Source organism: Pipistrellus kuhlii, unplaced genomic scaffold (assembly GCF_014108245.1).
Source record: "Pipistrellus kuhlii isolate mPipKuh1 unplaced genomic scaffold, mPipKuh1.p scaffold_m20_p_2, whole genome shotgun sequence".
NCBI lineage: Eukaryota > Metazoa > Chordata > Mammalia > Chiroptera > Vespertilionidae > Pipistrellus > Pipistrellus kuhlii.
The window spans coordinates 183,912,753-183,935,666 of record NW_023425515.1 but is presented as its reverse complement, the minus strand read 5'-3'; the positions used below and the strand labels follow the sequence as shown (position 1 = coordinate 183,935,666).

Genomic DNA, 22,914 nt, shown 5'->3' with positions numbered 1-22,914 from the left:
CAGTGGGATTTGGGGGGGAATGAGGGGCTCTTGGGAACACTGGCGTCCTCCACCAGATCCACACTCTCTGTACCACCCGCCTCCCACGCTCCAGCCTTCCAGCTCATGTGCCCAAAGGAATCTGGCACATGCCCACTGCCCCCTTCTCCCGGCAGCTGGGCCTCTGCCTGGGTGGTGTGCGAACAGATGTTGAGGTGGGAGCATGGGGTTACCCCCACCCCCCTAGCCCGTGCCAGGCCAGCTGAGCGCTGGACTGAAAGGACAGAGGAAATAGTGAGGGTGATGCCTGACCTGCCCTCAGCCCGCCCGGCATGGAATCGGGTGCTCACCATGATCTGGATGTCAGGGTCCGAGAGTGAGCTGCCCTGCGCCCCGGCTGTGTAGGACAGGGTGTACCGCAGCTTCCCGCCATAAGCTGCCACCTGCGAGAGGGAAGACCGGCAGTCACAGCCTGATCGCCCTCCTCTGGTGAGGGGGCAGAATCTTGCAAGGCGCTTTTGTACCCGTGCTGTCTCACCCACCACCCAAACAGAGGCTGGGCAATAGGCCTGGCCTGCAGCTGCCTAGGAGACAGGCCATCACTCAGTTCCCGTACAGCCTGAGCTGGTGGCAATGACCCTGAGCAGCCTGTTTTCTGCTTTGGGGGCTTCCCATTTCCAAGTGCCTAACAATCACAGCAAACACGCTCCAAGGCCCTGTCCATGAGAAGGAACTACCCAAAGAGCAGGCAGGAGTAACGACCGTGACCACCCGGGGAGGCTGCCAAAGGTTCAAGTTCTCAGCCAGGGGAACGGGGCTGAGGGTGGCCCTCCGAGGTCTTGTCCCCTGGGCAGGTGGGCTTTGTCTGCTCAGAATCCGTTCCCCGCTTTTGGCAAACTGCAGCCTTGGTTTCCTTGAAAAGAAACCATGTCCTACATGCAGGCCATGTAGTCTGAGCAGAGACATGAGCCAGGCCTGGCCAATCCCACGTTCCGTTACTCCCACTCCACTCCACCAGACGTGGACACATGACCTGGCTCATCCGCTCTTTCTATTAAAAAAAAATATATATATATTTTATTGATATTTTACAGAGAGGAAGAGAGAGGGATAGAGAGTTAGAAACATCGATCAGCTGCCTTTTGCACACCCCCACTGGAGATGTGCTTGCAACGAAGGTACATGCCCTTGACCGGAATCAAACCTGGGACCCTCCAGTCCGCAGGCTGACACTCTATCCACTGAGCCAAACCGGTTTCGGGTCATCTGCTCTTTCTACTGGAACAGAGAAACTTCCTTTACCAGCCATCCTGGAGGCCAGAGGAGGACACCAACTGAGACGAAGTCCCAGTGACCCCCTGGGCCCAGCCATGCCTGGTACCAGACGCCCTTGGACTCTGGAACTAGCTGAGCCAACAGATTCCTTTCTTTGTTGCCGACAAGCCAGTGCGACTGAGGTTCTCTGTGGCTCACAGTGAAACGGCCCTCAGTTCTGTCACCGAAGGCTTTCATGTGGGCAGCCAGAGCCGCCGCTCCGCCCACAGGACGTCCCTTCCTGTCCTCTGCCATCAGGGCGGATGCTCAAACCAACACCACAGCGCATCACGCCTAGCCCATTTGTTCACTGGTTTGTTCGTTGGGTTGTGAGCATGTATTCAATGTCTCCGGACAACATGCCGGTCCCTGAGGATGTTCTCCACAAGCTCAGGGTGAGGTGAGAAGGTCAGGGCCATCACCAGCTAACCAAGACACGACTATAGTTTTCTGTTTGCTCTGGATGCCAGCAAGTTCGTTGCCATGTTCAGGATCAAGCTGCAGGCCTGTGCAGCAGAGTGGCTAAGGGAGCAGACTCCGCCGTCTGAGACCAGGGTTCAAATCCAGATCTACTGACTGGACGGCCTTGGACAAGCCCCTTAAGCTCTGAGTCTTACGTGCCTCCTATGGAAGTGGGAGTGAAAATAACGCCCCGCTGGGAGAACAGCATGAGGCCTGAGTGCCACGGGCCACATAAAACACGGCACTCAGCATGGTGCCTGCGACACCCAGCCCCAGGGCTGCCGTCCCCACCACGTCCAGCTCCGCCCGTGGCTTCGGCAGGGCTTCCCCGTCCTCATTCCCCTGGGCCCAGCTTTCTTGTCTGCTGCTCTCTGTGTGTTCTTTTATTACGAATTATGTGTCTTCTCTAGAACAGCGGTCGCCAGCCGGTGGTCCATGGACCACTATGTGGTCCGTGAGGTCCGAAAGGTTGGCGACCGCTGCTTTAGACGACTCTAAGTCATTTTTGGAATAAGATGGAGATGATGCCGATATAACACTAAAGTTAATAATAATGCTGCTGGTGCTGAGAACAGGAAGGATAATCAGACCAACAGTGAGCGCTGGGAGGCCGGGGTCTTCGCTCTTCTGCAATACAGCCACGGCGCACGGTGAGTACTTAACCAATGCTTCTTGAATGAAGGAACGTAGTGCCAGGAGCTAGTTCAGTGGCGCAGGGTAAAGGGAGCCTAAAGGAGGGGAGTCTCCCTTTAAGGCAAGACAGCCCCTCTGCCAGGGGCCTGTGGCCACTGAAGAGCAAGTGCTGAGCTGGGTGCAACCTCAGCTACTCTGACCTAAACGTGGAACCTCAGGCAAGTCCCTTCCCCGCTCTGGGCCTTGGTCTACCCATTAGATCATGAAGGGCTTTGACAAAGGGCCCTCTGGAATTTCAGGATTCGATGACACCCCGAACACTCCCAGCTCCCTGTTACCTTGTTCCCCAGGAAGGCTTGGGGCAGCTGCCAATAATAGAGGCTTCCAGGAAGCAGAGAGAAGCCTTCGTAGGAGAGAGAGAACTAGGACAGAAGGACAGGCAGTGAGAGCTGAGGGGGTAGGGGCGGGGCATGAGGACCGAGGGACAGAGCCCCACACCCCACCACCGAGGTCCCAACCCTGCTTTTGGACAACTTGCTTCCCCTGTCTGGAACAAACACCCCAACTGCTCTCACTGGGCATGGTTTGGGTCTGGGCCTCCTGTGGACCCCAAGGTGACAGACGCAGCACACCAGAAAGTTTTTAAATGCAATGGCAGGCTTAAAGCGTACTTAAAAATGCATAGCTAGCATAACTGAGATATTACATGATAGATTTAAAGGAAAATCTGAACTAAATACTAATCCAGGCAGCGTGTGGAAACACCAGAAATTGTGAAGTTGGTTCAGAACCAGCGTCTAGAAAACATGGTGTGTGTGGGTCTTTGGTGGGTGCCTTGGCACATACCTGTGAGCCTATGGAAGACAGAGGAGCGGAGGCGGAAGCGGAGGAGGAGGAGGAGGAGGAGGAGGAGGAGGAGGAGGAGGAGGAGGAGGAGGAAACTGCTCGCAGAGCAGCTGCAGGCTGGGGATAGGGCAGGAGCCCGGGGGCAGGGGGGTGAGGTTGGGCAGCAAAGCTGGAAAGGAGCTGCCAGATCTCAGCGTCCATCCTCCTCTGGGCCTCGTCCACCTGAGGGACCAGGAGAGGGAGGGCAGAGGAAGGAGCAGAGAGGGATAGGAAGGATGTTGTGAGGCTTTGCCCTCCCGCAGGCCGCGCCAGGCCCAGCCAGCAGTCTGCTTCTGTTTTGTTTATAACTGCTGATGCCTGACGCTCTGGCCCTCGTACCCGTCACCCTCTTGCTCCTCATGAGCCTAATGGGGCGAGCCCGGGACGGGCTCAGGTGACTACAGGCTCTGGCTATGGAGAAAGGGTACCTGGCAAGAGAGGGGCAGACCTAGAGGCATCTGTGGGAGGGAGGGCTCCTTGGGCCTCACTCCCCATGCGTACCCACGGTGCCAGGCCAAGCCATCCATGGCTCTGGAGAGTTTCTCAAGGACAACAATGGAGTGGACTGGGCATCAGGCTGGAGCCTGGTCTGGCCTGGGGAAATGGCCCAGGAAGGCCAGAGCCGCGGCTCAAGTCTCCTGCTTAGACTAGGCTCTCTGGGGCCCCTGACTCAGCCTGTTCAGGCCGGGCCCTGGTTACCTGCGAGAGCGGCTGTGCCCGGCCCCTGCCCTCTGGGGGTCCTGGGATCCTCCCAGTAGTCACAGCTACCCGCAACTGCTCCTCGGAGAGGGACGTGCGGTTCTGATGGGGAGAGGGCACAGCCCGGCTCAGACCTCCCAGGACCGAGAGCTGGAGGCCTGGGGAGTGTCCTTTCCCGGGGGGTATCATGGCCAGAAAGGCTCACACTGACAGGGGAGAAAGACGCATGCGCCCCTCTCCAGGCTGGCACACACGGGTTAACTCCAGGCTGCTAGAGGGGGGCCTGCACACAGAGGGTTAATGCAGGCTGCTTGGAAGGCAGTGCTGGGATAACCTGGGGGCCGGGTATAGTCACATGGTGTTTAGCACTGAGTTAGTTCACTAGGCCACCACTCTGACTACCAGGTGGTTGGCACCAGAACTGGACCGCACAGCAGGTAAGCCACACCCACCTCCTGACTCTAACTCTTAGCACCGCAGGGGCTTGGGCACAACGGTGACACGACCGGGAAGCCAACAGGCACTACCTGGGTTCATGCACACCCACAATGCCTTGGGCACTGGGCATCTCCTCATGCAGGGCTGCGGGCATCCAAACACACACCATGCCCACGTCACATCAGCTTCACACCATCGGTCACCGGCCTACCTGGTGAGCCCTGCGCAGCCGCGCAAAGTATGCCTCCCTCTGTGGGCGCAGGGAAACAGCAGGAGAGGAGTGAGAGAGAGAGAGGTCTAGGAATTGCAGGCCAGGCTTGGGGAGGAGGAACCCGAGAAGGGAGAGGAGACTAGAAGGCAGCCAGCCCTGGGAGGAAGCTGGGACACTTGGGTCTGTCCAAGGAACAAGGACAGGACAGCTCGAGACTCCGCCTCCTGAGTGTGCCTGACCTTCCTGGGGCCCTGGGTGAGAGGATGTATCTGCTTGAACGCCAGCCTCAGCCAGCAGGGGACTCCTGGACCAGGACCCACTTCCTTGGGTGCCACCAGGTGACCATGACTACCCAAGGAACGAATTTGGGCAAGCTGCCCTGGAGTCCTCCCCGAAGACCCTGCACCCCACAGTGCCACCATCACCACCCACTAGACCATGACTCTGGAGCAGCAAAGACATGCTTGTCTCTGACGCGTGTAGTGAAGGGGGGCCTCGGACCTGGGTGTGCATCCCAGCACGGCCACCTTCTGGCTATGGGAGCTCAGCAAGCTGCCTAACCTCTCATCGGAATTTCCTCCCCGATGAAATAGAGCAGTCGTAGTGCATCGCTCACACAGCTGTGATCTGTGCTATAATATATAGATAAGTGCCTGGAACAGTGCTGAGCACGGAATAAGAGCTCAATAAATATGACCTACAATAAGAATTATTATTATGCCCAACACCAAGCACAGGGCCATTACCTCAGGTGAATTTTCAGTGAGCAAATGAGCGAAACTGAAACTGTGTCTTATTTGTCCTTGTGTCTCGTCCAGGACCTAATTGCATTGAGAGCTAATAATCACTAATAGAGGAGCGCTTATTATGTGCCGGGCACGATCTCCAATCCTCCCAGCCACCCTGGGCTGAGGGTTATCAAAAGGCAGCCAGCTGTGCCGAAACCGGTTTGGCTCAGTGTTAAGAGCGTCGGTCTGCGGACTGAAAGGTCCCAGGTTCGATTCCGATCAAGGGCATGTACATTGGTTGCAGGCACGTCCCTGGTAGGGGGTGTGCAAGAGGCAGCTGGTTGATGTTTCTCTCTGATCGATGTTTCTAGCTCTCTATCTCTCTCCCTTCCTCTCTGTAAAAAATCAATAAAATATATTAAAAAAAAAAAAGGCAGCCAGCTGGTAAGTGGTAAGGTCTAGACTGAGGCCTATCCGACCCTAAGGCCGGTGCACTTAACCACAATGTGGCTGACACCTGCCTGCTGGCCCAGACGGCTCCGAGGTCAAATAGCTCTGAGTCCCCACTGGCCCCAAGGCTCAGCAGAGGCCCAAAGATGACGCCAGGAGGGCCTGCCAGCGGCTGCATGTCATACCTTGTCTCCCTGGTATGCCTCCGGCAGCTGCCAGTAGAAGGATTCGTGACCAAGTTGGACGAAGTTGCCAAAAGAGAGCTGGGCACCCTCGGGCACGGGCTCCACGGTGAAGCCTCCTGTCAGGCGGCTGTTCCGCTGCGGGTTCACCAGGGCAAAGCCTTGGGAGTCCCCGGGGGCGAAGTGGGTGGAGATCTAGAAGCAGGAGGGTGGGTGTCAGCCTGGGCACTGGGGCTGGCACCTTGGTGGAGGGGTATGGAAGGACATGAGGGAAGGTAACGGGGATGGCTGAGATCAGGACTGAGACAGAAACAATGGGGAGATGGGAGGGGGGGCAATTGGGGAAAGGAGGGGCTTGGGCCCAGTGCTGACAAAAGCAATTATGAGGTCTCTGGGAGTTTCAGGGCAGGGCGAGTGTTGCTGGGAGCTGTACTGACATGGCAATAATGCAGGCATGGGTATAAGTGTCCTCATAGACAGTGGGGATGCCCCTGGGCCAGGGTTCTGATTTGCCACAGTGACGACGAGTCAGGGAGAGGCAGGTGGCAGGCCCCAGGGCAGGGGTGGGCACAGGCTCTTACCAGGTGGCGGGTGTAGGAGGAGCTGGCGCACTGCTGGCTGATGCCCATGCAGAAGCAGGGCAGGCAGCCGTCGGGGTTGCTGGCACTCAGGTGGAAGTAGTGGGGCTGACAATGGTTGCAGGTGGGGCCTTGCACCCGGGCCTGGGAGGATGGGTGAAGAGGTGGGTGCAGGGAACGAGGCTGGGTCTCTTGCACCTCCAGCCACCTGTGAGCTCAGTCTTCCCGGCCATTTCCAGCAATTCTGGGAGCCTCTTTCACCCCCATGCCCAGGCCCCAGATCCCATCAGCTGCCGCCTGCCTTCCCACCAGTCCTGGAGCCGTGGGGCAGAGAGCAGCCCGCCGAGGGCAGGTGGCCAGGGCCCAGGAACAGTCCCGAGGGCGCGGTGAGGAGGCCCGGTCACCGCTGTGGCTGCAGGTCAGGGCCTCATGAAGGGCGGGGCTTTAGACTAACCTTGCACTGGCATTGGCCAGCGGCGTCACACTGGCTGCTGATGCTGCCCTGGGGGTCACAGGCACAGCCAATTGGCTCTGGCATTGGGCCGTCTCCTGCAGTGGAGGGAAGCCACAGCTGGAATCACAAACCCGCTCCAAGCACTCCCATTTCCACCACCCCCATCATCTAATTCACCGCCCAAAGAGGAAGTGTTTGTTTCTGAACGCCCACCCCGTAGGCCTTCCACACATTCACAGCAGCCCTCTGGCATGAGGGTGCCATATACTCTCCCCATTTTACAGGCAAAGAAGCCGAGGCTCAGAAAGGGAAAGTCACCCGCCCCAGAGGGAAGGAGAACGAAGGCTCTGTCCCAACTTCACCCCTGGGGCAGACTGGGTAGCCCAACCCGGAAGGCTTCCCCAACCATACTCACTTCGGCACGGCTGGCCCTGGCTGGGATTGCCATAGAAACCCGGGGCACACCTATGGAGAGAGAAAGCACTAGATGAAGGGAGGGCAGAGCGAGAGAATCCTGCTGAGCCTGCTGTGCGTCAGGGACCAATGACCTCAGAGATGGAAGAAGCCAATCAGTCTAACTCACCCATGTTCCAGCCGGGGAAACAGCTGGGAGAAGAGCAGGGGCATGCCCTAGGCCCTGGAGCCAGTGCAGTTAGCATGCTCAGGCCCCAAACCTATGCCCTCCACAGGAATGAGGGTTTTTTTCTGGGAAGTCTCTGGCCAGTGTGGGTCAGGGATGTTGGGGTTGGAGGTGAACTGCAGGTCTCCGAGGACCTGAGGCTTATGGCTGAGGCCCTCTGGGAAAGGAGCTGACCACGCTCTGGGGGCTTGTGTCTGATGAGTGGGAGCCTCTGTTCCCTCCAGGTCAGGAGGACTGGGCCCAGCCTGGCTCCAGGGGCAGCCGCTCCTGCATGCCACCCACCCTGCTCGTCGACCCGCCTCACCTCTCACAGTGACGCCCGCTGTGGCCAGGGGAGCAAGCATCACAGGTAGGGTGGCCGTCTGTGTCCAGAAAGCAAGTGTGGGTGGCCCTGAGAGTGTGGGGGCAAATGCCCAGTTAGACGGTCAGCAGCTCTCTCGCCAGGACCAGGGGAGCAGGGAGGGGAAGGAGGGGCGTGGGCACTGACATATTCTGAGTGCCAGGCACTTTACTAAGAGCTCCGTGTGCATCATCTCACTCAATTCTGACACCAGGAAACAGCTGGAGCACATCATTGTCCCCATTTCACAGACGAGGAGGCTGATACCCAGGGCCACCGTATGTCATACCATAAAATGACACACTGAGGGAGCGGGAAGGCCAGGATTGAACCACTGCCTTCCAGGAGGGCCTGGGAGGAAGGGGGTCTGGGAAGGGGCAGTGGACATTTCAGGAAAGGGCAGGTACAGGCAGGGGTTGGACGCACTGGCCAGCAGAGGGGGGTCCATGGCACGGGCATGGCTGGCAGTCGTGTGGTGTCCCTTGTTGGGCGTCCCCGTAGTATCCTGGCTGGCACTGCTCACACCGAGGACCCTCTGTGTGGTGCTGGCATCCCTGAAGGGGCAGAGCATGGTTAGGGATGAGCCCCCGGAGGCCACAGGCCCAGGCCCCAGATCCCGTCAGCTGCTGCTGCTTCCTGCCTGGCCACTTCCCCCTCCTGGGGTAGGAAGAAGGGCGAAACCCACCTGGCAGTCGCCTGTTTCGGGCTCACAGACCTCCGTGTGGCCATGGCAGCTGCAGCGTTCGCAGGTGCCCAGGTAGAGCCCGCTGGGCGTGCGTGTGTAGCCGGTGTCACAGTCCTGGGGGCGGGAAGACGGCAATGGGAGGAGCACCCTCCGCAGGACTCATTCTGGGCAGGGACCCCTGGGTGGGGAGGCTGGGGTGGGCTTGGGGAGGTGGAAAGCGCTAAAGGGAGCACCATGAAAGGAGCTGGCTGGACGGGGGTGTGGGAGCCAGGGCTCACCTGGCAGGATGGGCCCCGGTACCCGGTGGGGCAGGTGCACTGCTCCACCTCCAGCGCGGTGTCCTGGCCAGTGTCCTCAGGCACAGCCACGTCCATGCTGATGCCCGAGATCCTGGGAGTGACAAAACCCTACGAATGAGCCCGCGCTCTGGGCCAGGCATCTCTGGGATCCCACAGCGGTGATCTCATTCATCCTCCCGAGGATGTCAGGAGGCCACTGGGCCCCATCCAGTCCTCTCATGAGGCGTCCACCCCCCAGCTGCTGCGAGGACTGTGGCGAATGGCTTGCACCTGCAACTTCCTCCAGAGACCGCACCTTCCTCGCCCGGAAAGGTCCCACCACCTTTGACAGGCTGACCCAGGCCCCAAAACTCCTTTGTCTCAAAGCTGGATGGCGCTGAAGGGCTCCATGGGGATGAAGTGGAGGCTCCACCTGGAACTACTTCCTGCCTTCTGACTGGGTGCCACTTCCCCCGTCTGTGTCCCTCTCTCCCTCCTCCCCTCAGGCTCCCCCTGTGAACCATGTGCACCCCAATACCCATTCCAGGCTTTGCTTCTAGGGAAACCCGACCTGAGACAAGCCCTGGGAGGGAGGCACTGTTATAAGCTCCATTTCACAGATGGGAAAATAAGGCACAAGATGTCCACACTGCCCACCGGAGGAGAGCTGGCAGTCTGGCGGCACCGCATCCCCCCACTGAGACTGGAACCGCCTGCACCAAGCCTCTTCTGTCCCCCCGCCCATTCCCTGATACCTGCTCTCAGCTGGCTGCTGGCTGTAGGATGCCTGGATCAGGAGCGTATCAATGCCCGCCAGGGCCATCAGCAGATGCTCCCGTGTGGCCGGCTGCCCATCAGGCCGCTGCCATGCTTGCTGCCAAGGCAAGGATACATGTGCTACAAACCTGACATCCTGGGATACTGACGGTCCCTGAGTGGGAGAAGCAGGGGGCCCGCCGCCGCCTCCTCCTCCTCCTCCGGAAGGCGCCTGGGACGCTGCTGCTCACCTCCCGGAAGGGCACGGTGAAGGTGGTGGGCTGGCCGGGGCTAGGCTCCCGGGAGGAGTGATGCTCCAAGACGATGCCATTGCCTTGCAGGACCACCAACGGCTGCCTGTGCAGGGGCAGCGAGCCGGGCTGGGGCTGCTGGGTCACTGTGAAGCGCAGCTCTCCTCCGTAGGAGGTCACCTGGGGCACGGGGTGACCAGGCGCTCAGCTGCGGCCCCCATGGTCGGACTGGCCGCTGCTCCAGCCTCCCACTGCCCCCACCACCTTTTCGTTCTTTCTTTTTTTAAAAAATATATTTTTTTAAATTGATTTTCCACAGAGAGGAAAGAAGAGGGACAGAGAGTTGGAAACATCGATGAGAGAGAAACATCCACCAACTGCCTCCTGCACCCCCCCCACTGAAGATGTGCCCGCAACCAATGTATATGCCCTTGACCAGAATCGAACCTGGGACCCTTGAGTCCGCAGACCGACGCTCTATCCACTGAGCCAAACCGGTTTCGGCTCCCACCACCTTTTCCAACTCTTCTCCCAAGACACTGCCACACTCCTGCTTCTGAGCCTTTGCCTGTGCTGCTCCTGCTGCCCAGAATTCCCTTTCTTTTCCCATCATCCCCTGCCTACCTTGTCCCCCCGGAAACACGAAGGGAGGTTCCAGAAGTGGGGTCCGGAGAGGAGGCTGTGGAAGGAGGAGAAGACCAGTTCCCCGGGCGAGGGGGATGAGATGCCCATGCTGGTGATGTGGGTGCCCGCAGCATTGGTCAGGCTGAACTGGCTGGGGGCCTCGGAGGACCCGTGCACCTGGGGGAGGAGAAGAGGCCGAGGTGGGGCTGTGTCCACCCAGCCCTGGGCTCGGCGGTCCCGCCTGTTTGCCCACCCATCCGCCTCGAGCAGATACCTGGGCGCGGGTCCAGGAGGAGCTGGTGCACTGGCGACTGACGCCCATGCAGAAGCACTTGAGGCAGCCCTCGGGGTTGCGGGCGCTCAGGTGGAAAGAGCCGGTGATACACTCATTGCAGAGACGCCCCACCACGTTGTTCTGCAAGCACAGAGCCGGGAGCTGCAGGCTGGCCCACGGGAGGGGCTGCCGGGCGCTTCCGGCCAAGGCCGCCCACATTCAGACGGGCACCCGAAGGCAGCGGGAACCATAGAAAGAGCACATGTATGAAGCGTGGAGACCACGTGAACAATAATGTCCTCTGAAAGGGAGCTTATGCAATCAATCATTCTCCCCTTTTCTCTTTAGTTGCTAGGAGGGCTCCCAAATAAACTTAGATTTAAAATACACCAGGTTGGTTACAATAATTACTGTACCGTTGCAGGCGTCTTCAAACTACGGCCCTCGGGCCACATGCGGCCTGCCAGGTTTTTTGGGCAGTGAGCGCAGCCGAGGTGTTACAGTAGGAATTAGTAGTTCATATAGTCCGGCCCTCCAGCTCTCTGAGGGACCGTGATCTGGCCCCCACTTTAAAAAGTTTGAGGACCCCTGGATAAAGTGTTCCATGCACTTTGCTAGTTTCTGTTCAACCATCCTCTCACCTAACTCCTCTAAGTACCTTGAGATATCTCCATGCTTCACATGAGGAAACGGAGGCTCAGGGATGCCAAATGACTTACACGAAGTCACGTGGTTTGCTAATCCACCCTGGGATTTAAGGTTGGGGTGCTGGACTCCAAAATCTGTTCAGTTCTTTTTTCCAGTGACACCCTTAATGCAAATGACTGCACTTCTATCTCCCCACCTGTAAATCGGCAATGCTAACACCTACCTCACCAAGTCCATGTGCGAACTAAAGTATGGCTAAAGCAAAGATACAAACACAATGGGTGTACAAAGAATGACCAGCAGAGTACTTGGGACCTGAACCTGGGTCACCCGGCTCCCCAGCCACCTCTCATGAGGTGAAAAACCTGCCAGCCAGACCCAGGCAGCCTCTGGCTAGGCCACCATCCACCAGGCAAGGAGCTGTGGGGAGTATGTGTCCTCCTTTCTCCCTCTCCCAGGTCCTTGGGGTGTGATAGGCGAGGCATGCATACCTTACAGCGGCAGGCCTCCCCAGAGGTCTCCAAGGTGCCTCGCTCATCACAGCGGATGATCTCCTGGCCTGGGGGCACAAAGTGGGTTTGGGAAGGGTAGGAAGAAATGACAGGGACATACTCTGAGTGGCCAGATTATTATTATTATGCATTCAGAGATCATAATAATCTGGCCACTCGTGTGTGTGTGTGTGTGTGTGTGTATGCTCATAAATAAAATATTTATTTATTTTATTGTATATATAAATATATATGTATATATACATACACATAAATAAATAAAAAGGCTAATATGCAAATTGTCCCCTTGACCAGGAGTTTGATCAGCAGGCAGGTAGGCCAACCGTCCATGTCCCCTCCTCCCTCTCCCTGGCCAGGCTGGCCAGACCCCACCCATGCACGAATTCATGCATGCACTGGGTCTCTAATATATATATATATATATATATATATATATACACACACACACACACACACACACACACACACATATATATATATATATATAAAATGAGTGAGCAGATTATAATGCGTTCAGAGATCATAATAATCTGGGCAGATGGGGGACAGACTGGGACAATTCCTCAAGGATCCTGGGGTTTATGCTGGGCTCCAGGATGGAGCCTGGTGGGCAGCCAGGGGAGGGCCAGGGGAAGGTGGCTCTGATACTCACCGGTGGGCTTGCACTTCCCGCCTGGCTGGATGGGGTTGCCCTTATATCCAGGGGCACAGCTAAGGGGGAGAGTGGGTCATGAGTGGCACTGCCATGCCCCCACCCCCCACCCAACCCGCTTTCCCTAGCCCCCACAGGCCTCTGTCACCTCTCACAGCGGCGCCCTGTGTAGCCTGGGGCGCATGCGTCACACGTGGCCTGGCCATCTGTGTCCAGGAAGCAGGTATCTGAGAACCTATGGGGATCAAGTGGAGAGGCCACGGGACAGGCTACAGAGGTGGGCCAGGCCAGGCCTTACCGTCCCACATGAGGAAATGGCCCCTGCTCACACAGACAGTCACACCTCTTCGTCAACAGAGCCAAATATCAACAGTACGACGACTGAAATTTCTTTTGAGAGCAGAAAACCGACTTCTGCGCATGGGCCTCGAAGTTTCAATCGCACTGTATGTGCTCGACCACACGTGGTATTTTGTGGAAGAGCCACACTCAAGGGGCCAAAGAGCTGCATGCGGCTCGTTTGCCGACCACTGGCCTAGAGTATGCCCCAGCTTGTTACACCGCCCATTCACCCAGACATATCCGCCCCATCCCGAGCTGGGTCCTACCTGCGGGAAGCATCAATGTACGGGCAAGGGCAGGGCCGGCAGGCCGTAGCCGTGCCCTTGGTGGCGTCCCCAAAGAAGCCGGCCTTGCACTTGTTGCACTGTGGCCCCTCGGTGTTGTGCTGGCAATTCTGGGAGGGAGGGAAGGGAGTGGCTCAGACTCTGTAGAGCAGCCCTCTGCCCCCAGTGTGGGGCCACCCTCACCCAGAGGGGCTACATGAGGGTGGGCCTCTGAGGCTGCCTGGCCCCGCCCCCCCATCATGCTTGAAATGACTCCACAGCTTTGCAGACAGGGAAGTATCCAGCTGCATCCTGATGAGGAGCTCATCGCCTCACATGGCAGCCAGACTCCTGCTTCTTGCTGGCCTAAGCCTGCCTCCCTCTTCTAATCTGCACCCACTGGCCAGGTCTGCCCTCTGGAGTCCGTTCCTTCTACCCTTCACAGCTCTTCAGAGGTTTGGAGATAAAAGATTTCCCTGCTTGAGCCTTCTCTTCTGTCAGCTCCATACTCCCAGCTCTCTCCACTATTCCTCCGGAATAACAGGATTTACAGGCTCCTTTGCTTTGTATGGTACTCTCTAGCACTGATTTTTTAAAAAATATATACTTTTATTGAATCCAGAGAGGAAGGGAAAGGGAGAGAAAGATAGAAACATCCATGATGAGAGAGAATCACTGATCAGCTACCTCCTGCATATCCCCTACTAGGGATTGAGCCTGCAACCCAGACATGTGCCCTGACTGGGAATCAAACCAGCGACCTTCTGGTTCACAGGTCGATGCTCAACCACTGAGCGAACATTAGCCGGGCTCCAGCATTTGACAAGGGTGGGAGAAAGCAGGACTTTCACTTCCTTCATCTGAACATTGTATCTCTGGTAATGCATCCAGAGGTCACAGTAGCTTGTCTGGTGGCCATGAGCCCTGTCTCTGTCCCCTGCCCCCTTCCCAGTGTCCAAGGGCCAGCTGGTACCACTCACCAGACAGTGACCATACACAGGGTCGCAGTAGGTGGCGTGGCCATTGCAGTTGCAGCCGGAGCAGGTGCCCAGGTAGGGCCCTCCAGGCACCCGGGTAAAGTGGGCATCGCAGCTCTCGCAGGATAAGCCGGAATAGCCGACGGGGCACCTGTGGGCAAAGGACCAACCCAGTGGCTGCAGGAACTGTGAGGTCCTGCTGTTTCTCTCCTATCCTTGCCAGGGTCCTGGCTGGGTCAGGCACCTGCACTCCTCCACGCTGTGGGCCCGGCCGTGGCTGGTGGCGTAGGTGACGGTGGTATCCATCGCGATGTCGCTCAGCCCCACGCTGGCCATCTTGTCGTTGTACACCGTCTGGATGAGCACAGCCTCCAGGCTCTGCAGCACCTGCATCATCTCCGCCCGCTGTACCGGCTGGCCAGACTCATGGACCCAGTGCTCCTGGGTGCAGACAGAGGTGTGGGGGCGGAGGGGTCACCCGTCAGCGTCTGCCCAGCCTGTACCCCCTTACCCCCGGCCCTGAGGGCTCAGGCACCGCCCACCTCAGAGAGCTGGACTTGGCGCTGGTTCAGAGTGCCAGGCTGGGTGGGCGTGTGGCCTCGAGAGAGTAGGCGGTATCCGGCACCCACAAGGACCACATCCGGCCGCTGCACAGGCTCCAGCGTGCCTCGTGCCAGCTCGTAGCGTATCTTGTAGCGCAGCGAGCCCCCGTAGGAGTCCACCTGGCCAAGACAGAGCAAATCAGGGCAGGGCAGCCATGGATATGCTTGTTGCTCGTCGTGTGCTCAGCCATCCCTCCCCCTCGCTCTGCAACCTGGTGGTCACCGTGTGCCTGGCATGGAGCTGGGCACAGGGAGCAGAGATGGGCGGGACCTGGGCTCTGCCTGTGGGGTGTGCAACCCAATGTGGCGAGGAATATGATAATTCTATGCAGAGGATGCCCAGGGAGACCCGAGGAGGGGCCCTCCTTTCCAGTCCTGGTGTGGAGGTGGCCCAGGAAGGTTTTCTGAAGGCCGAGTCGGCTGGCATTCCTCCCAACTTGAGAGGGGCGGGCAGGATGAAGAGCTGCTGCCCACGGGGGCAGTGCTGGGGCATGGCACCTTGCCCCACAGCCGAGTCTTCCCTGCTGCCCACTAGCGTCAGAAGGAGGGAAGCCGGCCCAGGCAGGTTCTGGGCCTGTGAGGAGGAGCTTCGCCCCCTTCTGATCCAGGGGGCAGCCGGGCCCCTCACCTTGTTGCCCAGGAACTGCTCGGGCAGAGCCCAGAAAGAGTCGTGAACCAGGAAGCGCCGGGACAGGTCCACCAGCTGGAACTCCTGCAGAGCAGTGTCGATCTGCAGCTGAGTGGAGGAGAGGGGTGGCATGCTGGGCTGCGAGGGCATCAGCACCTTCACGCCTGTGGGCGGCAAGAGGGAGGGGTTGAGAGCCATAGCATGTGACTGCCCGAGATCCCATCTTAAAGGATGGGAAAGAAATCTGATTTAGAGAGAACTTCAGTCTCTTTCCCAAAGGAAAAAAAGAAAGGTGGTTTCTTTCTCTTCCTGAAGCTTTGGCACAGCCTTTCCCAAAGTGTGCTCTGGGGAGAGCCACGGCTGTAGAATGATGGTTGGTTGGGGACTATTTGGGAACCACGGGGTCAAAGAAAGGTCAAAGGGATTCTTTGTAACAGGACTTCTCAGACCCTTTTGCTTGCCAGTAGGTCCAAGAACTGTAAGGTTTGGAACAGCCCTCAGGGGGGCAGTAAAGAGCTACAGGGGGCTGAAGAATAGGTACCCAAGACCTGGTTCTGCCACCCTCCAGGTATGAGTCTGGGCAAAGGCCTCAGTTTTCTGATATGTAAAATGGGGTAATAGTGGGATCTGGGGGAGGCAATGACACCTCTCAACCTGTCAGGATGAGGGAGATCGTAGGGAATACTTAGTGGGTACTTCCCGTGGACCAAGAGCATTCTGAGAGGCTGACATGTATTAATCCACTAAGTCATTACAACTACGGTGGAAGGTACTATTTTCTCCCCATTTTGCAGATGAGAAAACTGAGACAAAAGATAGGCTTGGCCAAGGGTACACAGGCAGTAAGGGCCAGAGCCAGGATCTGAACCAGGAATCGGATGCCAGAGCCCATCTTCTTTACAACCTGAAGCAGGCAAATGTCAAGGGTGCATTTGGCTTTTCCTAAAGGTGCTTGTTCTCCCCTTTTTCTCAACAGGACTCGGCATTTCTTCAACAACCTGTATCCCTTCCCAGTGCTGCTGTCCCTCCATGTCTACCCTCCCTCTAAGCCCGCTGGAGCCTGGTACCTGCCTTCCACCCCCGAGGGTGCCCATCCACCTGCCCACCGACGCACCTTTGAAGTCATCGGGCTGGTCAAAGCGCAGCCGGATCTGGTCTCGGAAGCGGCGGCTGCTCTGGCACACGTTGGTAACCCCAAAGCAGAAGCAGGGCAGGCAGGAGGCGCTGTGCTCCAGGTAGAAGTGCCCATCAGCGCAGGGCCCTGTTGGGTGGCATAAGAGTGGGCTGCAGCAGGCCCCAGGCAGGCAGCCCCGGCTCACCCCCGTGCCCGTGCCCTCCAGCCCGATGGTGGTACCTCGCTGAGGAATGAGCTCCAGGACGCCGTCAGGAATGCCGAACACCATGCCTTGGGCATTCATGGCCTCACAGGTGTAGGCGCCCTGATCTGCCTCCTTCACGTCTCGAATGATCAGCGTGCCTCGGCCTCCCTCACTGGTCACTGTCACCCTGATGAGTCCCAAGACAGAGGCAGGGTCAGGCCTGGGCCATTGGCCCAGCCACCTTTACATCCCCAGCCCCCAACCCAGGCCCAGGGCCACACCTAGGATGAGATGGGATGTGGCCCCAGTTGAGTCGCCAGTTGATGATCGGGGTGGGGACACCGATGGCCACACAAGTGAAGGTCACTGTCTGGCCCCGGGAAGCCTGGATCAATTCCTGGGGAGGGGTCACCACCTGGGGAGGCACTGGAAGACAGAAGTAGATGTGAGGGGTGTGAGGAGCAAAGGGACAAGAAGCGGGAGGTGGGGGGTGGGGGTGGATCAGAGGAGCCAGGCAGGAGGGCTGAGGCTGAGACGGTAGAGAGGGGCCAGTGGAAACCAGCCCAGGGCCCCCTCTCGCCCCCCAGCTCCCTGCTCACTGCAGCCAATCTCATCGCTGCGGTCGGTACAGTCGCTCTCCTTGTCACAGTGGTAGCTGGCTGCAATGCACTCGTTTGTGGAGACACAGCGGAACTGGGTGGGCGCACACACGTCCTCGGGGTGCTTGGCAGCTGGGGGACAGAGCAGGTGGTGTGGGCAGAGGGTGGGCCACCCCCATTTCTGACCTGTGCCCACGGCCCCACCCTGTCCACCTTCCCCAGGTATTTCCAGGGTCACTCTCTCATCTCGCTCACGTGACACACAGATGCCCCACCCAGGCCCAGACACTTGCCACAATACTGCCCACAATGTCACCATCACCAAGGCAGCCATCCAATAGCTCATCACATTACCCTACTCCCTCACCCCATCCCCTCACTCCTTTAACTCTTTCCCTGCTCCTAAATAACAGATAGGTGGATTCAGCGGGAAAGATGTCACTGAATGGACGGCTAAGTGGAGAGGTGGATGGGAGGAAGGATGTTGAACAAATGGATAGATGGACAGATGGGTGGATAGATGGACAGTGAATGGGTGGATAATAGAATGGATGCTGAGATAAATAGGATGTTGAATAGATAGGTGGATATAGAGATGAAGAACTTTGCAGCTAGACAATGGTGGATAGATAGTTGGATGAAAGGATGGGCAGACAGATGGGAGGAAAGAAGGATGTTGGACAGATGGACAATAGACAGTTGAATGGACAGATAGATTAAGAGCTGGGCTGATGAAGGAACAAATAACTCAGAACCAGCTCTAGGTGAAAACCCTCAAGGCCCATACAGGGAATGGGCCTTTGACTCTCACATGCTTCAAGGAACCCATGAGCAAGGAACCCTGGTGTATACACAGAGCCCTCTTGGCCCCTCATCCGACCCGCACACAAGCATAAATAACACAGACAAGATTAATGGTAACAAAATAAAGAAAAGAAAGAGAGAGACATTAACCATGGGCAATCTGCCCAGACTGCTTGCTACAAAGACCAGCTCAGAGCCAAGGGCTTTCAATGCTGGGGTCAGAGAGAGAGATGAACCTTAAAGTTTGTCCCCAGGGCCGTCAGCACGCAGCCGGGGAGAGTAAACAAACCTACCCAAGAAGGGACAGAACTGGGGTGAACCAGGCCAGGGCGGGGCGGGGACGCCAGGCAAACCCCGGGGCACTTACGGCAGTCGGCCTCATCGGTGTGGTCCTCACAGTCAGAGTCGCCATCGCAGCGCCACAGCTTGAGGACACAGTGCCCGCTTCCACAGGGGAACTCGTTGGGCTCGCAGGGCTGCGTGGGGCCTGAGTGAACCGGGCAGGGTTCAGCCAGAGGCCCGCCCCTGGCCAGGTCCCCCACCCTGAACCTCTCCCTCCCTCCCTCCCTCCCAGCCCAGTCCTCACCACAGTCCAGCTCATCACTGCCATCCTTGCAGTCCTCTTGCCCGTCACAGACATAGTCTTTGGGGATGCAGTGCCCACTGCGACATGAGGTCTCATGGGGCCCACAGGGCCTGACAAGATGGGGAGTCAGGGTTTCTGGAACTAACGCTGAGATGTTTGCCCATGGTGTGATAGGTGCAGCCTCCACCGGATGGGGTGGCGTGGGGCGGAGCTCTGGAACTGGCTCTTCTGCGGACACAGACCACTTGGCGTTGGCGGGTGTGTGTGTGTGTGTGTGTGTGTGTGTGTGTGTGTGTGTGTATGTGTGTGTGACTCCTCACCCCTTGCCCCCCACACACCCCAGGCCTGCCCTGACCCTGCTATCACCCTTCCATGTCCCTGCCCACCTCCCTCAGACCCCTCTGCCTGCACCCAACCCTTACAACCCTGACTGACTTGCCGGCCCAGGCATAGTCTGCCCCTTCCCTGGCATCTGCAGGCCACCATGCCCCCAGGCAGCCCCTCACCACAATTGAGCTCATCAGACATGTCCCTGCAGTCAGGCCTCCGGTCACAGCGATACTCCAGGGCCACACACTCATTGTGGCTGTGGCAGGCAAACTCAGTCTCGGTGCACACTCTGGAGATCTGGGGCACTGAGGGATTGGGGGAGTCAGAGGGGCAGGTGGATGGCTGGTGGGAGGCGTCAAGGACAGCTCAGGCACCGCGAGGCTGGGGGTGGGCTTTGGTGCCCCGTGTCAGGCCATGTGGTGTCAGGCAGACTCAGCAAGGGCAAGGAGCAGATGGTGGGCACATCCTCAGCACCCATGAGACACATTGTATGACACAGGCCTCCCACACAGTTAACATGCCACACACATGCAACCACCACATGACACACATGCAGGCCACAACCTGGCCCAGAGAGGATAAAGAGGAAAGAGGAGAAGGGGTGGCTTTTGGGCTGTGCCCAGCCATCTTGCCCTCATCCTTCCTTCCCCTCCACCTATTAACTTCAGTTACTCTGCTGGGCCTGGGTCCGGCTTACTCTCACCTGGTGTCACTGAGGCCGCCCCAGGGGCCAATTGGGGCGGGGGTGTCTGTGCTGGAAAGGAAGGGGTGATCAGCAGCCATCCCCCCTGGGACCTGGGACCTGAGACCTGGGAGCTGCAGGGCTGGGCCAGGCCCATCCACCATCCCTAGCCCTGAAGACTCATTGAAAAATGAAGAGGACTGGACCCCCTGCAATCTTCAGACCTGGGCTGAGGGATGCCAGAAGAACAAACCTGACCTTTGGGGACATTAATTAACGGTTTACGTGCAGAAGGAGAAGGCGATGGCTGCACTACATTTTCCTGATTGGGCTACACCATGACAGGGAGTTTGTTCAGTCCTGAGTTCCACGGAGTCAGAGAGGGTGCTATGTTGGAGATTCCCAGGAGCAGGGACTGAAATAGAGACAGCTGAGACCCTTAGCCTAGGATCAATGAGCTGGAATTGTGTAGCCTCGAGAAGAAAAGACTCAGGGACTCAAAATAGGAGACAGGGTACCGTAAAAAAAACCCTGAGCCCCGGAGCAGCCGGGTTGGGAGTGGCCAGGCCCGAAGCAGCAGCTGCCAGGCTGGGAGTGGCCAGGCCCGGAGCAGCAGCTGCCAGGCTGGGAGCGGCCAGGCCTGGAGCGGCAGGGCCCGGAGCAGCAGCAGCCAAGTCCAGAGCAACTAGGTCGGGAGTGGCAGTCACCAGACCCGGAGCAGCTGGTTGTGGAACGAACCAGAGCAACAGAGGCCAGGCCCGGAGCAGCCAGGCCCAGAACAGCTCGCTCCTCGCCTGCCCCTGCCCCACGGCTGCCTCTCAGACATGGCTGGAAACTTTTGTGGGAACTTGAGGGTCTGCTGAATCAAGTGATGAAGGCTTAGATCTGGATGTGTTGAGTTAGTATAGCGCTGGGGTGTTGATCTGTGAGTGCCATGGGTGGGGCCTGGATGAGGCTGGTTAACCTATTTGGAAATGTCTTTTGTGTGAAGTGTATCATTGGGCATGTGGTGGTATTATTGATATGAGAAAATGCTAAGTAACTGATTTACTATCTGAAAAGGGATTTACTATCGGGGAAAGGGAGGGAGGAAGAGACTGAACATAAACTGTGCACCTATGGATGAGTACAATGGGGGATGGGGAGGGGGCGGAGGGTGGGGTGGGAACCTGGTGGAGGGGGGAAGAAATAAGGAACCTTTGTAATAATATGAACAATAAAGATTGATTAAAAAAAAACAAAAACAAAAACAAAACAAACCCTGAGTCCACGGAGAGTACAAAGGCCCAGACTTTGCTTCTAACAGCCGTGTGGCTTCGGGCCAGTTTCCTATTCTCTCTGAGCCTCAGTTTCTCACCTCATCTTATCATAGATTCTGGCAAGACTGGCAATAGAAACAGGGTTTGACTTAAGTTCTTTCTTTTTTTTTTTTTTTTTAATATATTTTATTGATTTTATACAGAGAGGAATTGAGAGGGACAGAGAGTTAGAAACATCGATGAAAGAGAAATATCGACCAGCCGCCTCTTGCACACCCCCTACTGGGGATGTGCCCGCAACCAAGGTACATGCCCCTGACCGGAATCGAACCTGGGACCCTTCAGTCCCCAGGCCGACGCTCTATCCACTGAGCCAAACCGGTCTCGGCTTAAGTTCTTTCTTTCTCCATTGTCTGTGTATGTGGATCTGGACAAGTCTTTTTTTTCCTTCCTAGGCCTCAAAACCCTCATCTCTAAAGCAGGGGGTATAATATCTATTTCACAGGAATTATTCTGACGATTGAATGGGAGGCTGGATATAGGGCTTTACAGAGTGTCTAGCATGTATTCAGTGCTCAGTTAGTAATTGTTGGTTATTATTAAACAAAAGTTTTGGATCTGAAAGTGCTGTATGAAGAAAAGATTACCTATTGTCAATGTATTGAGAGGTGGATGGAGAGCAGAAATTGGGTTTAATAGGTACAAGTTAGAGGAAACCATGTATGCTCAACTCAAGACAAGACTGCATAAAGATGGGTGGGGCAGACTCATCAGGGGGTGAGCTCCCTGTCCCCAGGGGTGTGCAAGCCCAAGCTAAGATAGCCCGTGTGGGGATACTCAAAAGGGATCCCCCTGAGTCTCCCAAACTGGAGGAGGTGGCCCCAGGCTCCAAGATGGGCTCACCTGTGCCCAGGTGTCGGAACTGGAACCCCTGGGGAGAGGTGGCGTAGGAGGCAATGGAGCCCCTGGAGATGACCGAGCGCAGCACCTCCTGGATCTGAGCGCCGTCTGCGTTCCCCTCGGAGCCCACGTCCAACTCCACAAAGACCCAGCCATCCAGCTCCCTAGGGACGGGCATGGGGCAGGGGAGCAGCGTGAGGAAGAGGCCTGTGGTCTCGGCTCCTCCCTTGGTCCCATCGGAGAGTCAGACCTCATCTCCTGACACCCTGAGGCCCAGGCAGGGCATGGTAAGGTCCCAATTGTGCCCCCATCAATTCCTGAATTTTCACCAATAGAGACTCACCTGATTAGACCTCTTCTGTTTCCCCTCCTAGTACCCAGGCTTCTCCCCCTCTTTGTCAGCTCCTTCTGGGTTACCCACCAGCCCCCAAACCAGCCCCCAGGGGACCCCTCTCACTTGATGAACACCACACTGACAATCTGGTCTCCAGGAATCTTCAAGTACTCTGATTCCAGCTGGGGGAGCGGGGGGAGAAGAGGACACAGCGCCGTCAGCCTCCAGATGCCTTCACTCCACCCTCAGTCCTGCCCACCGACCCCTGGGGAGCTCCCAACAGCCCCTTCGCCTCACCGCGTCTACCACAGCCTCGGATACTTCTCGGAAAGCCTGGGAGCTGGCGTCCTCCAGCTGAGGGCTGTAGTGGATGGAGCGGGTGAAATTCACCAGGGCTCGGAAGTAAACTGCAGGGAGGGGAGGAGAGGGGTGTCACTGCATGATGGCCTCAGGCAGTCAGGCCGAAGGTGGGAAAAGGGAGATGTTCCCCGAGGCCTCTCGCTGAGGCAGACACCTGTGAGCCTACAGCTCTGCCCGGCTCTGCCCAGCGCCGGCCCCTATTAGCACATACTACAGTGACCCTGGCTGGTCTGCCCGGGGGGTCAAAGCCAAGGTC

The 22,914-nt window shown here is 57.4% G+C and overlaps 1 protein-coding gene and 1 long non-coding RNA gene across 15 annotated transcripts in view; both read right to left on the bottom strand.

The window, feature by feature from the left end:
• HSPG2 (heparan sulfate proteoglycan 2) overlaps nucleotides 1-22,914 on the bottom strand; it is a 102,054-nt gene that overhangs the window by 38,184 nt on the left and 40,956 nt on the right. For 11 of the 14 annotated variants that reach the window (XM_045585047.1, XM_045585054.1, XM_045585056.1 and 8 more), the window contains exons 4-35: nucleotides 22,596-22,705; nucleotides 22,422-22,480; nucleotides 21,968-22,128; nucleotides 19,827-19,877; nucleotides 19,300-19,428; nucleotides 18,794-19,021; nucleotides 18,575-18,694; nucleotides 17,404-17,535; nucleotides 17,086-17,230; nucleotides 16,840-16,991; nucleotides 16,600-16,746; nucleotides 15,486-15,649; nucleotides 14,798-14,977; nucleotides 14,500-14,696; nucleotides 14,259-14,406; nucleotides 13,282-13,409; nucleotides 12,822-12,908; nucleotides 12,674-12,732; nucleotides 12,001-12,068; nucleotides 10,862-11,002; nucleotides 10,588-10,764; nucleotides 9,964-10,143; nucleotides 9,712-9,830; nucleotides 8,957-9,068; nucleotides 8,679-8,792; nucleotides 8,420-8,547; nucleotides 7,958-8,044; nucleotides 7,429-7,478; nucleotides 7,014-7,108; nucleotides 6,563-6,703; nucleotides 5,985-6,176; nucleotides 330-422 (exon numbers count right to left, since the gene is read on the bottom strand). In XM_045585047.1, coding sequence (XP_045441003.1) covers nucleotides 330-422; nucleotides 5,985-6,176; nucleotides 6,563-6,703; nucleotides 7,014-7,108; nucleotides 7,429-7,478; nucleotides 7,958-8,044; nucleotides 8,420-8,547; nucleotides 8,679-8,792; nucleotides 8,957-9,068; nucleotides 9,712-9,830; nucleotides 9,964-10,143; nucleotides 10,588-10,764; nucleotides 10,862-11,002; nucleotides 12,001-12,068; nucleotides 12,674-12,732; nucleotides 12,822-12,908; nucleotides 13,282-13,409; nucleotides 14,259-14,406; nucleotides 14,500-14,696; nucleotides 14,798-14,977; nucleotides 15,486-15,649; nucleotides 16,600-16,746; nucleotides 16,840-16,991; nucleotides 17,086-17,230; nucleotides 17,404-17,535; nucleotides 18,575-18,694; nucleotides 18,794-19,021; nucleotides 19,300-19,428; nucleotides 19,827-19,877; nucleotides 21,968-22,128; nucleotides 22,422-22,480; nucleotides 22,596-22,705 — 4,094 coding nt within the window. The remainder of the gene's footprint in view (nucleotides 1-329; nucleotides 423-5,984; nucleotides 6,177-6,562; nucleotides 6,704-7,013; nucleotides 7,109-7,428; nucleotides 7,479-7,957; nucleotides 8,045-8,419; nucleotides 8,548-8,678; nucleotides 8,793-8,956; nucleotides 9,069-9,711; nucleotides 9,831-9,963; nucleotides 10,144-10,587; nucleotides 10,765-10,861; nucleotides 11,003-12,000; nucleotides 12,069-12,673; nucleotides 12,733-12,821; nucleotides 12,909-13,281; nucleotides 13,410-14,258; nucleotides 14,407-14,499; nucleotides 14,697-14,797; nucleotides 14,978-15,485; nucleotides 15,650-16,599; nucleotides 16,747-16,839; nucleotides 16,992-17,085; nucleotides 17,231-17,403; nucleotides 17,536-18,574; nucleotides 18,695-18,793; nucleotides 19,022-19,299; nucleotides 19,429-19,826; nucleotides 19,878-21,967; nucleotides 22,129-22,421; nucleotides 22,481-22,595; nucleotides 22,706-22,914) is intronic. The other 3 variants (XM_045585051.1, XM_045585060.1, XM_045585052.1) reach the window with 1 other exon arrangement.
• Nucleotides 1,180-5,551, bottom strand: LOC118722690. The gene is made up of 3 exons (XR_004989093.2): nucleotides 4,622-5,551; nucleotides 3,973-4,074; nucleotides 1,180-3,456 (listed from the first exon to the last, which is right to left on the bottom strand). It is a non-coding gene; the product is annotated as an uncharacterized LOC118722690 (long non-coding RNA).